At 50.9% G+C, this 15421-nt stretch overlaps 1 protein-coding gene across 3 annotated transcripts in view; it reads right to left on the bottom strand.

Moving 5' to 3' along the window:
- The window catches only part of GRID1 (glutamate ionotropic receptor delta type subunit 1), a 688675-nt gene that overhangs the window by 479845 nt on the left and 193409 nt on the right, over positions 1 to 15421 (bottom strand). For all 3 annotated transcript variants that reach the window (XM_043476200.1, XM_043476199.1, XM_043476202.1), the window contains exon 4: positions 939 to 1144. In XM_043476200.1, coding sequence (XP_043332135.1) covers positions 939 to 1144 — 206 coding nt within the window. The remainder of the gene's footprint in view (positions 1 to 938; positions 1145 to 15421) is intronic.

The following is a 15421-nucleotide window of genomic DNA, read 5'->3' as shown; positions in this document are numbered from 1 at the left end:
CCCGAATTTTAAGTTCTCCAGCAGTGGGCTTCGTGCTGGCTCCTGATGCATGAGGTAGCATTTTGAGTAATAATTAATTAGAGGGGAAAGCAGAAGAAGCGAGCAAGGGACATCAAGTGGAATTAGTATAATTCTGCCATTCACTTCATTTTACATTCAATCAGAGAGGGCCAACAAAGTGACTGGGGTTAGAAAGAAAGCTACAGGAAGCATTCAGCAGTACCCTGATTCCTTCAGTCCACTGCTGCTGCTAGCCTGCGGCCCTGAAACCCACCCAGGCCAGAGAGGCAGGAGTCCAACTCCAGACTGTCACTTCTTTGCCTTTAGATCACCAGGTCCCACCAATCAATTGGCTCACAGGGTATTTCTAGTTATCTGTTCACAAACACTTGCGGGCCCTGTTTTCATCAGAAGGTCCTAACCCCTCAGAGAGGTGTTTAGAAAAAAAAAATCATTGATTATCCCAGGCACCAAAAAAATAAGCACATGTGCAAGCATATGCAAACGACACCTCCTCCAGGTGTGAACACATCCCCAAGAAGAGCAGCCCACCTCTGCAGAGAGCTGGAAATCTGTTTTATCCCTAGAGGCTTATGCCTGTCAACAAAGAGAGGAAACTTAAAAGGAAACAATCAGCAACAAACAAAGGCCTGAGTTTTGCCACAGAAATCCCTGGCAGTGACTTATAAGCAGGCTTCCCACTAGCTGCCCCAAGCCTCTCAGCATCTGGGCAGGCATTGCATCACTTGTCAGGGACCAGTTGGGAGCCAAGTTGTGCTGGGGTCTCCCCGCTTTGGGGTATGAGCTGTGGGCCCAGCATCCAGGGGTTCCCATATCCCTTTCAGCCGTGCCCGAGCAGACAGCACCTGCAGCCCACCTGAGTCACCCCGCAGGAAGCCCTGGGCAGAGCTCCTGGGGCCCCGGGCCCCATCACATACCTCGTTGATGAAGGAGTGCGCCCCCTGCGGGCTCAGCAGCAGGATGGCACGGCGTAGCGTGTCTCGATAGCGGTTCAGTTCCTCCGTCTTCATCGTGGTGAAGAGGCTGGTGAACACATGGCTAATGTTCTTGTCCACCTTTTGTAAAGAGACGTCAAGGCCCAGCCTCGAGGCCTGGTCCAAAAAGCTTTGGAGCCCGCGGATATCTGAGCAGTGGAGAAGAGGAGGGGGAGAGAACCATCTTTAAGCAGGAAAAGACCTTGGAGTGTGTCTAACAGCAGAGCTACCCCCCATACAAGCCTTGCACAAGGACTCAAGTCTGCCTCCATGGACCAATGACCAAAGGAATGCAGGACATCTATTTGGTGCCAACATCCTGTACCAGCATCCAGCCCCAGGGTAAGTATCTCCCACCGCAGGGAGCACTTCCTGCCATCAAACAGGTTCTGGGGCCAAAAAGTGTCCTGCATGAGAAATTCCTTTTCTCTCCCTATTTTTTTCATCCAACAGGAGTGAAAGTTCTGGCAGTTCTGTCCTGGTTGCTATATGTGGTGGTGGTCCCTAACCCTCGACCCCAATCCCTCCACCTGGCTCTGCTCCCCAGGACTGTGACTCCTTGACCCTCAGTGAGGAGTTAAGTCCACTGACTGACCTGGCCTTGCGTGGTTCCAATCTCAGTCCCTGCCCCAATCTTATAATTGAACACCCTGTACCCTCACACCCTAGCCCTGAGGTCTGGAGCTCTATCTTGTTCCAGGGACTTGATTTTCCTAGATGAACTCTCCCCATCCACTCTTTTTCCAGCTGAAGTGACTGCCCCCCAAATCCAGTGAGAACTGCACATCCTGACTGGATCAGGGGTGAGCAGGTAGTCCAGGACGGTCCTGGACTGGGCACCATCCTGGCATTTTGGTGGAGCATCTGGGAGACAGGTTTGCTCTTTCCCCTGTGGTCACCAAGAGGGCAGAATGAAAGCCCAGGGCAGGAGGGGAGCATGAGAAGCTGGAATAAATCACCAGGGAGCAGAGGTCCAGAAGGAGCTTGGGGCCCAGCTATGTCGCTCATTGGTAAAAACTTACTCTTGTGATGGCCAGGGCTGCTGAATATTTTTTAATTAGGACCAAATCTCTCAGCAGCAGCCCTGCATGAGCATCTGACTTCTCCAACAGGTGATATGCCCAAAAATGGACGCAGCAAGCAGGTCCGAGAGTAGGGTACAGTCCTGCTGATGTCATTTAAGCCTCTGCATCCATCTGTGAAGCCTGCTTCTCCTGGACCTTTCAGTTCATGAGCCAAAGAACACCCTTTTCCACCTGAGCCAACTTGATCTGGATTTCTGTCACTTGCAGCCCAGAGTCTCAGTTCATAGACCACTTTTTCAAGCCTGGGATGTTTCCTTCATCTGGTCCATATCTGCATCCCAGCTCCCAAAGGCAGGCCCTGCCCATGAGCCACCTCCTCCAGAGGACACTCTGGGCCAGCCTGAATCACACAAACTGTCCTCTTCCAGCACCTGGGCTGTCCATGGGCTTCCCTAAGCACACCCTGGCCCAGCCAGTCACCCAAATTCAAAGTGTACAGTGTTAATTCAACCCAACTATTTTTCCAACAAATCTTTCTTTTGCAAACTTTCACTTCATGCCTATTCCACAAATTTTCTTGAATTCTACATGTGCCAGGCATCATGCAAGCTGTATCATGCAAGCAGAGGTCTCTTCACTGCCCATCTTGCCAAGAGGTCAGGCTCAATAGTACATCTAGTCCTAGCTGGATATGACAAAAATGGCCATGGAAAACCAAGCACAGTGACAGGCAGGAGACCACAGCACCATGGCAGTCCTAACTGGGGTTCTGGGGGGAAGGCACACAGGGTTCCTATTTCTCATCATGAGGGGAAGCCCTGGAATAGGTCTGAGCAGCTGCTGCAGGTTCAGATGCTTACAATTTAGTACAGTTCCTTAACACTTGGGCAAACCACCCATCTAGTTTGTGCCTCAGTGTTTTCGTCTGTAAACTGGGAATGAAAGTCCCTGACTATCATTTTCATAGGACTGTGAGGAACCACAGTTCATGAAGTTACCACCTGCTTGTATCTCAGGGGCCTGACTCTGGGAGGCACAGACAGCCGACCTCCTAATGGTCCATCGGAGGGCACAGCAGTCCCCAAATGAGAGCCCCAGAGATCGCAAATGTTTGACTGACATTCAAGCTCATGTGTCCTAGTCCAGCCATGACCTCAGCCAGCATTGTCCCTCATCAGCCTGGGCCCTGGAGCACAAACCTGTGCCCAGAGATGCCTGCCTGACAAAGCACGAGGGTCTCAGGGTGCCTCTGCCCGCTGAATCAGACAGGAAGAGGTACCAGGCAGCAGGATGGGCTTCTGCCCCAAGCCCCTGAACTCCCCCAAAGGTGACCAATGGAGGACCACACAGTGGCTTACATCTGCCCCAGCTCCAGGGGCTCCCAACACACAGGCTCCAGACTGTCAATACCCCTTGGACCCCCAGAGAGACTATGCAGTCCCCATCAACCTGTTTGGGGCCCTAGAGATCTGTCGCCTTAGAAAGAAAAGTGTGAAGAGGTTCTTCAGAGCTTCTTCACCCATCAGAGGCAGTGGCAGGACAAATGGGCAGAGATGGCTCAAGAAATGCAACACCCAACTTGAAAAATTCAGGGCCAGTATCAACCCTGGCCCCTCCCTCTCCTGAGCACATGGCACAATTCACGCCTGCTAAGGGTAAGCTTGTGAATATCTCAGTACCCCTCAAACACCCATGCTCAAATCAGCAGTGGCCTCCCGTGCCAGGCACGCAACAGCTTGTGCCCAAATGATCCATGATGTTCCCCCCTCAATCTGGGCTGTTACTAGCCACCTGTAGCTATTTAAATTTAAACTTAATTTCATTAAAATTAAATAAAATCACACGTTCAGTTCCTTGGCGACACTAGCCACATTTTAAATACTCAATGGCCACATCTGGATGGTGGTTACCATATTGAATAGCACAAATATAGACCATATGTGACGGGTCATCTCAGAAAGTTCCAGTGCAGGTCTGTCTGAAAAACTGTCTTTTAACCAATGCAGTGTAAACAATGGTCCAAACATAGGAGATAAGCTGCATTCAGGCCTCCCTATTACCATGCTTCTTGCCCTGTCACTTTGAAAACCCTTCCAGCCCCTACACTCAACCACATGACCTGCTTTGACTCATAAGACCACGTTACTTGGTACAAGCAGAGGTTAGAGTAAGTGGGCATTTCTGTTTCCACTCTCAGACTCTGCCACCATCAGGAGAAGAGCCCTCTGCTAGCCTCCAGAGGGATGCAGACACATGTGGAGAAGGATCAGGTGGACCAGGCAACTACCCCGGGCTACATGTCAGCTGAATTCAGATGCTCCAGTGAGACCAGAAGAGTCGGACACAACTGAGTGACTGAACTGAACTAAACTGAGAGAGACCACAGCAAAACTGCCTATAGTTTTGATCTATAGGTTGATCTATAGATTGATCTATAGACTCACACACACATACAAACACACACACTCACAAATACACACAGCCACTAATTCCAGGGATGGTCTGCTTCTCAGCAATAACTAACTGATAAACCAAGTTCATCAGATGCATCTTATCTAATACGCCTTATGAAAAGTTCACTGGAAGAGCAAGGCCTGTATCTTGAAAAGTCACCCCAACACACAGCTTCCCCACACAGGAGACTGAGTGTGAGCTAGTCCTGGGAGGACACTGGCAGCTTCTGAAGCCCTGTCCCTTCACCTGGACACCTACAGTCCTCACTGCCCATGGCCTTGGCTCTGACCCAGATCTGAGCATAGCTGATGGGACTCGCATGAAGGTAGTATTCTGAGATCCACCATCTACCAGCTCCCACTCCACTTCTGGTGCCTTTCAAGGCCACTGCAAGTCTTTAAAGTGGCAGAGACCAGCCACGTCTGCAGAGCCATGCTTTACATGAGCATATATGCAATGAGGGCTCCAGCACGGCTGTGTGTACGCCCACAGGTCCATGAGTCTGGTAGGGGTCCAGGATCCTCATGCATCGTGCCAGCATAACCAGTTCTCACAAGCTGGGCGAGAAGTCCCCTCCAGTCTCTTCCCTGAGGTCCCCCTGTTGAAATCATCTCAGCTCACAAGACTGCTTCATTTCCTCAGGGAATAGGAGGTGCCATGTGGGGTAGCAACTGTCTTGGGACCCACAGGTACACACAGAGGCATGCACACCCAGAGAACACAGCCCACAGCGCTCCTGCACGCAGCCCCTCAGCTGCTGTGCTTCTGCCTTCTGTCTGGGCAGCCCCTGACGGAGCCGAGCCATCAGGGAGAGTTTAAGCTCCCTGTCAGCGGCTGGCTCCTCATACCTGGCATAAGTGATGCAGGTTGAAGGCAGCGCTCCCACGGGACCGCAGCCCCTGGCTACAGCTGCCTGCTCCCACTAGGCTGAAAAGGTCAGCTCTCAGCCTCTGAAGGTCTTATTCAGCTGCACTTGGGAAGGTGACTGGGGGCAGAATGACAGTTAAGAGCATAAGCAAACTTTGCCGCCTACCTGCTGTTCCCCAGGAATGGGGCTAAGGAAGTCTGCTTCTCCAACAGAAGTCCGTTCCTCCCTGTAAGACTGAGTTTGTAATGCCACCTTACCCCCATCCCCAAAGAAAGTCAGCTGCCCACTGCTGCTCCCCCAAAAGGGAGAATTCTCCAAGAAGTTAGATAAGGGGAGAGAAGGGGCTGCTCTCAGGGTAGCAGAATGACCATCCCAGGAGCCCTCTGGAGGTCTGGACCTTGACCCTACAGAGGTCTGGACCTTGACCCAGGCCCTTCCACTGGGACCTCTCTCTGCAGACTGACCAGCCCAGTCCCCCGTCACTGGTGCAGCTCCTCCAACCAGACCCATCTCCACTAGCGAGGGAGATGATGGGGCCACAAGGGCCTCATGTCAGCCCCAGAAAGAGCAGGAGAAGGCAAACGGCTAACAGCTCTCCAAGGTGGCTGGGCGGGGGAAGAACCATGAACAAGGGCATTCTCATCATCCACAGGGATGACAGGGAGAGGCTCCCAGGACAGGCACCCTGCTCCCCAGAGAAAGGAAGCAATTTAGGGAACAGAGGCAAGTGCATTCCTGTGAGGAATTCGATGTGAGCACCCCAGGATGGACCTCAGCTGCACTGGCCTACCCTCAAGGGACCTGGTCCCCAGAAGTCCATCCAATGCAAGTCATCCTATTGACATTCATTCATCCCTTCTTCCCTCTAACATTCACAGAGAGCTTTCTCTGTGTTGATCCCTCTCCTAGGGGCTGGGGCACAAGAATGAACGAGCCCATGGTCATCCTGCTGGCAAAGGACTTACATTTCAGGGTCTGGAGGACAGACTGGAAACAAACAACATGTCAAGTAGATAATTTCCAACAGTGGTGCAAGCGCTGAAGAAAGTAGAGATCGGGCTTCAGGAAACTGCTGGGAGAGTCAAGGTGGGAGGCAGCCCTGGAAACTTCCAGGGGAAGAACACTCCTGACAGAAGAGACAGCACGTGGAAAGCTCCAGAATGAAGCATGTGGGACAAAATGAAGAAGGACCTTGCTCACCCCATGATAGGGATTGGGCATAGGGAGGACTGGAACTGTGGAGTCGCCAGGGAAGGAAGCTGGAGTCTCTGCCGCCAGCAGGGGAGGAGGTGAGCACAGAGCCAGAGCCCTGGGCCTCCCCTGCCCCATCCCTCCTCCCCTGCCCCATCCCTCCTCCCCTCCATAGACCAGCTTCCAAATGCTGGGCCCAGAATGCAGGCAACCACCAGCACGTCCCAACACTCACCTCTCTGCCCACCACCACCCATACCACAGTGCTCTAAAGCTCTTGCGAAAGCCATCAAGAAACAGCAGCCCTTCTCTCTCTTCATTTTCCATGGGTCCTCCAGAACAACCAGCCTGTGACCACCTGACCTTGAAGCCCTCTCTCTTCTCTCTGGGCCTCCAGACACTCTCGGACTCCTTCTGCTCCTTCCTCTTTCTCAGTCCCCCTCCCCTCACGCACTCCCGCTCACACCCCCACATTCCTGAGCTTCCCTCTAGTACCACCCATCAGCCAGGCTCAGAGAACATCAGTACCAGACACCCAGGTTAGCCAAGGGCTCTCCTCTCCTCCTAAACATCCCATCACAAGCCCATCTCCATGACCCCTTCGCAGGTTCTGGCACCATCATTTCCTCCCCAGGACTTCAGCCACAGCCTCCTAGGAGGTCCCCCCGACCCTACGGTCCTCCCCGCCAGTGCCGTCCACCAGGATGTTTTCAGAGTTCGTATCTGCTCATGATAAAGCTCTCCTCTAAAACTTTCCATGAATAATACATTTCTTTTAAAGTTTCCCAGAAATTAATATTCTCAAAAGAAGCCATCAATCACAAACAAACAATAAACCTTCGAGAGACTTTATTATTGAACATAAATAAACTCCATACATCTTAGTCTGATACATAACAGACTCTCTGGTCTTAGCAACTTTTTTTAATTTTTACTTTTGTATCACTATCACCTACCTCCACCAGCGGAAACCACACACCCAAACTCCAGAAAAAGAAGCTCTTTGCCCTTCCCTGGACACCCTCCACACACACATACACACCCAGCACACCACAACACACACACATACACACCCAGTACACCACCACAACACACACATATACACACCCAGTACACCACCACAACACACACACATACACACCCAGTACACCACCACACACATATACACACCCAGTATACTACCACACACACATATACACACCCAGTACACCACCACAACACACACACATACACACCCAGTACACCACAACACACACATATACATACCCCATGTGTGCACTCACACTCTCAGCTGAGATTCACCCAATTTGAAATTTACAGAGCCCTACTGGGGCTTCCCTTGTAGCTCAGTAGGTAAAGAATCTGCCTGCAGTGCAGGAGACCCGGGTTGGGAAGATCCCCTGGAGAAGGAAATGGCAACCCACTCCAGTATCCTTGCCTGGAAAATCTCATGGACAGAGGAGCCTGGTGGGCTGCAGTCCATGAGGTCACAAAGAGTCAGGCACGACTGAGCAACTAACACACAACACACCCTTGCATTGGGCTTCCCTGGTGGCTCGGATGGTAAAGAATCTGCCTGCAAAGCAGGAGACCCAGGTTCAATCCCCGGCTTGTGAAGATCCCCTGGAGAAGGGAATGGCTACCCACTCCAGTATTTTGCCTGGAGAATTCCACAGACAGAGCAGCCCGGCAGGCTATACGGTCCATGGTGTCACAAAGGGCCGGACGTGACTGAGCTGCTAACACTACTACTATCCTTCCATCAAGGCCCAATTGAAACCATACCTCCCTGAAGGCCATCTCAGATCCTCAAGTCAGAATTCATATGTCCCCCAAGTTTCAAAGCTCAAGGACCAGGGAAGCAAGAGCTAGATCTCTCTCATTTCTTGGTCCAAGCCCAAGGCTCCATGCCTAGCACAGAGTCACGTACAGCCAAAGTCAGTGGAACAAACTGAACTAAACAAGAACCAGCCTAAAACCCAGGGCAACTTCACCAACCACATAATTGTCCTGTATCAGATGGTGGCAAACAAGAAATTAAAATTGGGCAAGCTTTCCACCCCCCCAGAATTTAAGGTCTATCTGTAACTATCTCACTACTCCTTCAGAGAAAAAAAAAATCATATAGTCATGGGTATTTTAAATACTTTCTGAAAAGTAATTGAAATGAAAGAACACATTTCAAATTGCTTCCCATACCATTTTCAATTTCCAAGAAATGTCCAAGCACTGAGCATACTTATAAAGAATATTTTACCATCTGTAATATACATATATATGTATGAAGGCTGCCACCTCATACCCAGAAGTTCACAGTTAGAAGTGTTTGGGGATTTTTGGCAAATTTTCCAATGCTGAGACACAGTTTTCATTCTACTGACTTAAAAAAAAAAAAATTCCTTTTGTATCTGGCCTCCAAATACATGGTTCAAATAGTTTACACAAATTCAAATTCATCTCCAAGACCTCTGCTCAGGCTCCTCTCTTCCTGTATTGCTTATTCCCCTCCCCAGCACCAACTCAAAATGCCACCATTCATGTCATTCATGGAATCGCTACAGAACTGGGGTGTGATGAAAGCTGGGTTTGCAGAAGAGGAAGCACCCATGATTTCCAAGGTAAGAGATCACAAAGGCCTGCCTGCTGTGGCTTCAATCAGAAGTTGATACCCTTTCCCTCTATTCAGAATCCAGTTAGCGCCCCACCTCCCATAACTCAGCTGCCCAGCTGGGCGTTCCTCCCTCCCTTCTCCCCGTCTCCTTCCCTGACTATTTCCTGACCACTGCTCTGGGAACAGCAGAATCTGAAAACTTCACAGCCCTGTCCTCGAGGACTCAAGGAGCTCTCAGTCCTGCATGTAAGGCTGAGCCCGTAGCAGAGAGTGGCTCCGCCCCACCACTCACTGAGCACCTCCCACAGGCCAGAGTGGGTTTCATTTGCAGACTGCATTTCATGGATGCATTATCAAACCATGTGGGTGCAATAAAAGCCATCTCCAGGGAAGTCAGGTGGTCACAAAGCAGGCCCACGGGAGCTCAGCAAAGAGAGGAGCAGAGACCCACAGATGTGGTGCAACCAGCCGGCTCTCAGGAAAGCAGGATGCAGGCCTCTCCCTGCGTTGAGGTGACAAGGTCACCCAGAGCTCATGCCCCCAGGGCCCAGGCAGGGGCTGGCAACAGGTGAGCAGAAGGACCCGCAAGTGCTATCCCCCCTTTCGTGGTGGCACAGTGCCACTGTTGTACGGCTTCTTGCTGAGGTTCTCAGCTGGGAAGGAGGTCTCCCCTGTCCTGGTCACAATCTCAGCTGCCCAGCTGGCCCTGGGAGTCCTTCAGAGTGACTTCCCATCCCCAACTCCCCAAAATCCTGCCCTCTGTATTAACCATGTCTTTTACTTTTGGTATTCGGATGCTTTGACATGTGGCGCTTTGCTGACCCTGGAGAACTGCCCCTCAGAGGGATAATCAACTCTTAAAGATAGTAAACAACTTGCCCCAAAGCACCCCGTTCATATGTAAACCAGCCACCCCAAAGCCCACACCCCGACCACCTCCTCCATGGGACTCCCACATTTTGAGCCACTATTCACCTGTTCCAATCATCCCAGGACCAGGTACTAGACAACTCAGGACACGCCATGCCCCAGAGTCTGCCAAAATTATTCCAATTAGCCAACTCTGAACCTGCCAACCCCACCTCACCCATTCAGTACTGCAGAAATCACATAGGGTTCTTGCCCATAGTTTTCCTTCTCCAGCCTCCTGATCAGCCCTGGTGCCTCCTCCAGTGGCCACCCAAGGCATGGTGTACCCCCTCCATCTGGGAATTGTCACAAACTATCTTTTCAGTGGGAGTCGTCTCCTGATCTGTCAGCCTTGTCATACCTAAGTAATAACATAACACCCTCTGCATGGTGACCAGGGATACAGCTGAGGGAAAGGCACACAGAAGTGGCCCCACCGGCCACACTGCAGGGGCCACAGAATAAGCACAAGCGTGTGTTCAAATCCCACCCTTCACAAGCCCAGCGACTGTGGGCAGCCACTTCTCTGAGCCAACTCCTTCATCTGCAAACAGGGCTAACACCACCTTCCTCCTAGGAGTACTATGATCCTCCACTGAGGATCTGCCAGGACACAGGGCAACATAGATGTTCAGTGGCTGCCAGCTCCCTCCCAACCTTATATCAGCACTGGAAACAGCCCAAAAGGTTCCCAGATGAACAAATCATCTCTCTTGTCCTAGAGGTTCATCAAGAAGGGAGGTGCCATCCTGACAATCGAATGATACAATAGAAGACTAAAAAGGTCAGCTCTCCCTTCTGTGATAATGGAAATTCCAAAGTTGTAAAGTGGCTGAAGGGGAAGGGCTGACATTGAAAACGCTCTGAGAAAGAGAGCAGATTTCTGCCCATAATAGGGGCCAATAATATCCAGGAGCTTTCTGTTCAAACAGGCCTCAGAACAAGCCATGAAACCATACGTGAGCAGATTCTGTAAGGAAGAAAGAGTCATCTGGAAAACTCCTTGTGAGCACATTCACACAGTGTGTGCACACATGTGTCACTTCTGACAGAGAGGTCCACGTGTGAGCCTTACTCACACCCACCGCCTGGAGCACAGCAAAGGAGGGCACCATGTCATCATAACACGCTCACCTCTCCCCAAACTCTATTCTTCTCCATTTAAAAAACAAACACAAGGGGAAAAACATTTTAAATAATCATGCTGGAAGACCCAGATTAAAAACAATTTAAAATAAACGTCTACTCTGGCACTTTGGAAAAAAAACATACCACGCTGCATTAAGTGCTTTGAATTAAGTAAATTATACCAAGTAACTAATTTACATAATGATCAAAATTTGCATTTTACACATGTTGTGATGAAAATAGGTTTATAAAATAATCCCTCACCAACTTCTGTTCCGAGTTGGGTTCCAGTATTTGGATAAAATTCTGCAGTGTTGATCTGCTACTGTCTTTCATGTTTCAAATCTCTGGCTCCTTCAGTACTTTTTCTTAATCTGGCAGGTCCCTTATTCCCACTGCAATAAATAGTCCCTCTGATTTGCAATTCCTTTCCATCAACGGACTGAGATCATATTTCTAAAGAATCCATAATACACTAATGATTCTTAAAATTTTCACAAATAAAGTTTGATGTTCCTGTCACCTTTCACTTACTAGGTATTTGGTATTGATTTTAGCAATTCTTCCTCCAAGATAGGTAGGATTGGCTTAAAGTCCTTCAGCTTTGGTTGCCATCTTTTCAGGATGAGGCATCAGAATTGCATTTCTCAACAAGCTTCATCCTTGCACCAACAGACCTTTCAGGAAGGAACCAAGACCTCACTGGAAATACTGGACATGCCCGGAGGAGGCTGAGCACAAGGTCCCTAAGGAAACTGACCACCAGCCCCAAAAGGCCACCCCATGCCTTCAGGTCCCTGGAGCCCGGCAAGCAAGCCCAGAACCAAAACTCCCTCTCCTGTTGCTGCTGAATCCTTACATGGGTCTTTTATGTTCTCCTTCCCCACAGTCTGTGCGGAAGGGACAACCATCCCATTTCATAGATGAGAAAACTGAAACCAGAGGAGTCCCTCCATCAACACCACAGAGCCAGCAAGAGGAACAACCCACAATCATGCTTTGAGAAATTTCTGGATGTTTTCCTGGACTCTTCTCAATTTAAGTAAGATCTGGAAGCAAATCTAGAAAAGTGATTTCCAGGCATTACAGACGTGAGAGTTGGACCATAAAGAAGGCTGAGCACCAAAGACTGATGTTTTTGAGCTATGGTGCTAAAGACTCTTGGGAGTCCCTTGGACAGCAAGATCAAACCAGTCAATCCTAAAGGAAATAAACCCTGAATATTCATTGGAAGGACTGATGCTGAAGCTGAAGCTCCAATACTTTGGAGCTTCCTGATGAGAAGACCTGACTCATTGGAAAAGACCCTGATGCTAGGAAAGATTGAGGGCAAGAGGAGAAGGGAGCAACAGAGGATAAGACAGTTGGAAGGCATCACCGTCTCACGGACATGAGTTTGAGCACACTCCAGGAGACGGTGAAGGACAGGGAAGCCTGGCAGGCTGCAGTCCATGGGATCCCAAATACTCAGACACGACTGAGTGACTGAACTGCAACAACTGGAAGCAAATCTAGAAAAGTGATTTCCAAGTGTTTAGCCAAAACAATCACATTTGAATTTCCAAGGGGCCCCAAAGACAGTGACTTTGCTCCTTGATAATGCCACCGACAAATGACCCGCCTCAGAGGCATGGCAGGAACGAAGCCATGTGGTGAGGATGATGGAACAATCATCACAGTACTTGCTTATTAAGGCCTGATGTGCCAGCATTTGGCACATATTGTCTTATTTAACCCCCATGACACCCTAATGTCTGGCCCAAAGTCATCCAGCCCATTAGAGGCAGGATTGGGGTTCAAACCTAGATCGCTGGAGCCAGAGCTCTTTACCTGCATCTGCCAATTAGCCAACAGCTCCTGGGAAGGGATAGGAAGGAGGCAGGCCAGAGCCCCTGACCATGTGCACAAGCAGAGCCAGGCCTGTCACACACACTTCACCTGAGCCTCACAGACCCCTAGGGCCTTGCCTGATTACACCCATTTCACAGATTAGCCCCCAGCTCTGAACAGAGCTGGTTCAACCCCACAGCCACACACTGAGTCAAAGACTCTGCTCTGTGTCATATCAAGGTATGGGACTTGCTGGTGGCGGCCATGGCAGCCGCCAGACCCCTACCCAAGCCTACAGAGTGGTCACCTTAGGTACACAAAGCTCCAGAGAGACTTCACAGCAAGCTGGTCAAATGCTAGAGTCTAGCTTTTAGAAACGGAAAGAAGATGGAAATGTGATGCATGCTATTACCAGCTGTTAATTTGCAATCAGTATTAATAACTGACATTACACAGTGAAATGCAGCATCTTCATTAATTTCGTAAATTATCACTGTGGGGAAAAGCCCACGCTCCTGGAAATGGCAGCTCAACTAGGTCGACTTGGAAACTACTCCGAGCTGGGTTCCACATCTTCAGACCTGCCTAGGGCAGGGGAGAGCGGAGGAGTGCCAAGGGACGCCATTGGCTGACCCCAGTCCTCGCTGCCCTAGGACGAGCAGCAGCCTCCCACCTCCAGTGCGAAGGAGATGGGCCTGGCCTCTGACTCAGGCTTTCTGCAAGCACGCGCCTGGGTGCCCACTGTGCCATAACCACTGTGGAGGCTTGAGAGAGGATCAGACAAGGAGTTCAATGGAAACAGATGTGCAAGCAAGGCTTGAAGCTGCATTAGGACCCATGAAGAATGCCCAAGAAGCAGTCTGTTTCCTGGGGCAGTGTTGAGAGAGGACAGATCTCCAGGAAACCTTCAGAGAGCGCAGCCCTGGAGCCTGTAGGCCTACGCAGCCTTTTCCATAAGAGACGGACGTGTACTCCAGGCCAAGAGAACATTAGAATCAAAGATCTCCTGGACCCTGGAGCCTGCCCAGACCTGCTGATGGCTCTGAGTGGCCATGAGGGACACCGGGCCTGATGAGCCCTGAGGAGGAGAGCCACAGTGGCATTCTTGGGACTGGCCAGAAAGCAGCAGGACAGAAGGAATGATGTCAGAGGGACACCTTTGGGTCAGTTGAGACTAAGACTGTGGCCCTGGTCACACCATCCCCACCCTTTGGCTTACTCCAAGTCTCTGAAGCAGATGAAGGACTGAGGGGCAGCAAAGTCAGTTGCTCTGGAGGCAGCCTGGAGCCCCCGTGTGCGCCTGAGTATCCCTCATGACCAGCGCCAGGCAGCCTGAGCAGCTGCAGCCCAACTCTTGTTGGGGCCTTTCCAAAGCAGGGCTCTGGCTCCCAGGCAGGACAGTCGGGATTTGGAGCCTGACACTAGGAGATGGGCTCATGCCTGATCATGCCCCCTTAGCTCTCGGAGCCTCAGTTGCCACCTCTGTAAAATGGGCAGGGTGGGGCCTCTTCTGAGGACCACCATAGAGAGAGAGCAGGATGATGGATACGAGCGCCTGGACTAAAGTCCGCATGCAGGCAGGGCTCAGAACTACGGGCCTGTCTCACCAGTGACACTGCCCCATCCATGCCCCCTCCAGCACCACCCTGCCCCTCCTGCTCCCCCACAGCCCTGGCTCAGGAAACCTCCGTCTGCACAGCTCTCTGCTGACCTCATGACAAATGCTCTTTTACTTTTGCATTTAATTTACATAATTACTCCCTGAAATTTACTCAGATTTAATTTGTTTCCTCTGGAACTTGCCTTTGAAGAGGCAGTGCCAACCACAGCTAGGAGTGAAGCGCAGCACGGGGCTCATGGGTACCCCTGTCCCTCTGGGGGCCTCCGAAGGCAGCCTCTGCAGCAGGACCAGTCTCTGCCCTCCCACAGGCACCGTGCATGGAGCCTCACACCTCCCGGTGCCGGATTGGGGCCAGGCTGGTGAGGATGGCTGTCCACGAAGACCTCACAGTGGAGAGCAATGCATAAACACCAGTCCGGGGAAGGATTCTCTGTGCCAGCCCCAGAGGGAAGTGTGGGCAGTGCCAGGTGAAAGGAGGGCAGGTGTCCTCCATCCAGGAAGGGGTGAAGCAGGGTGTGAAACTGAGCCAGAGGCAGTGGGTGTGCTGACGGCATCACCAGAGCTCTCTTTGGTGCAGCAGAGTTGGGGTCCCAGGGGTGTCGTATAGATGAGGCTGAAGTCTAAGTCATGGCAGACCACAGAAAGCAGTGTGGACATACCATGGGGTGGGAGAAGGTTTGATTTTGAAAAATCCATTTGACAATTCTGTAAGAGGGAGCGTGACCTGGAGGGCAAAGGGCCATCGGTCATAAAAATTTCAAAGCCATCGCCCAAGCAGGGCCCAGTGGA

This window comes from Cervus canadensis, chromosome 8 (assembly GCF_019320065.1).
Source record: "Cervus canadensis isolate Bull #8, Minnesota chromosome 8, ASM1932006v1, whole genome shotgun sequence".
In the NCBI taxonomy this organism is placed as follows: domain Eukaryota; kingdom Metazoa; phylum Chordata; class Mammalia; order Artiodactyla; family Cervidae; genus Cervus; species Cervus canadensis.
Note: the sequence above shows the minus strand (reverse complement) of the source record. Positions and strands in the feature narration are given on the sequence as shown.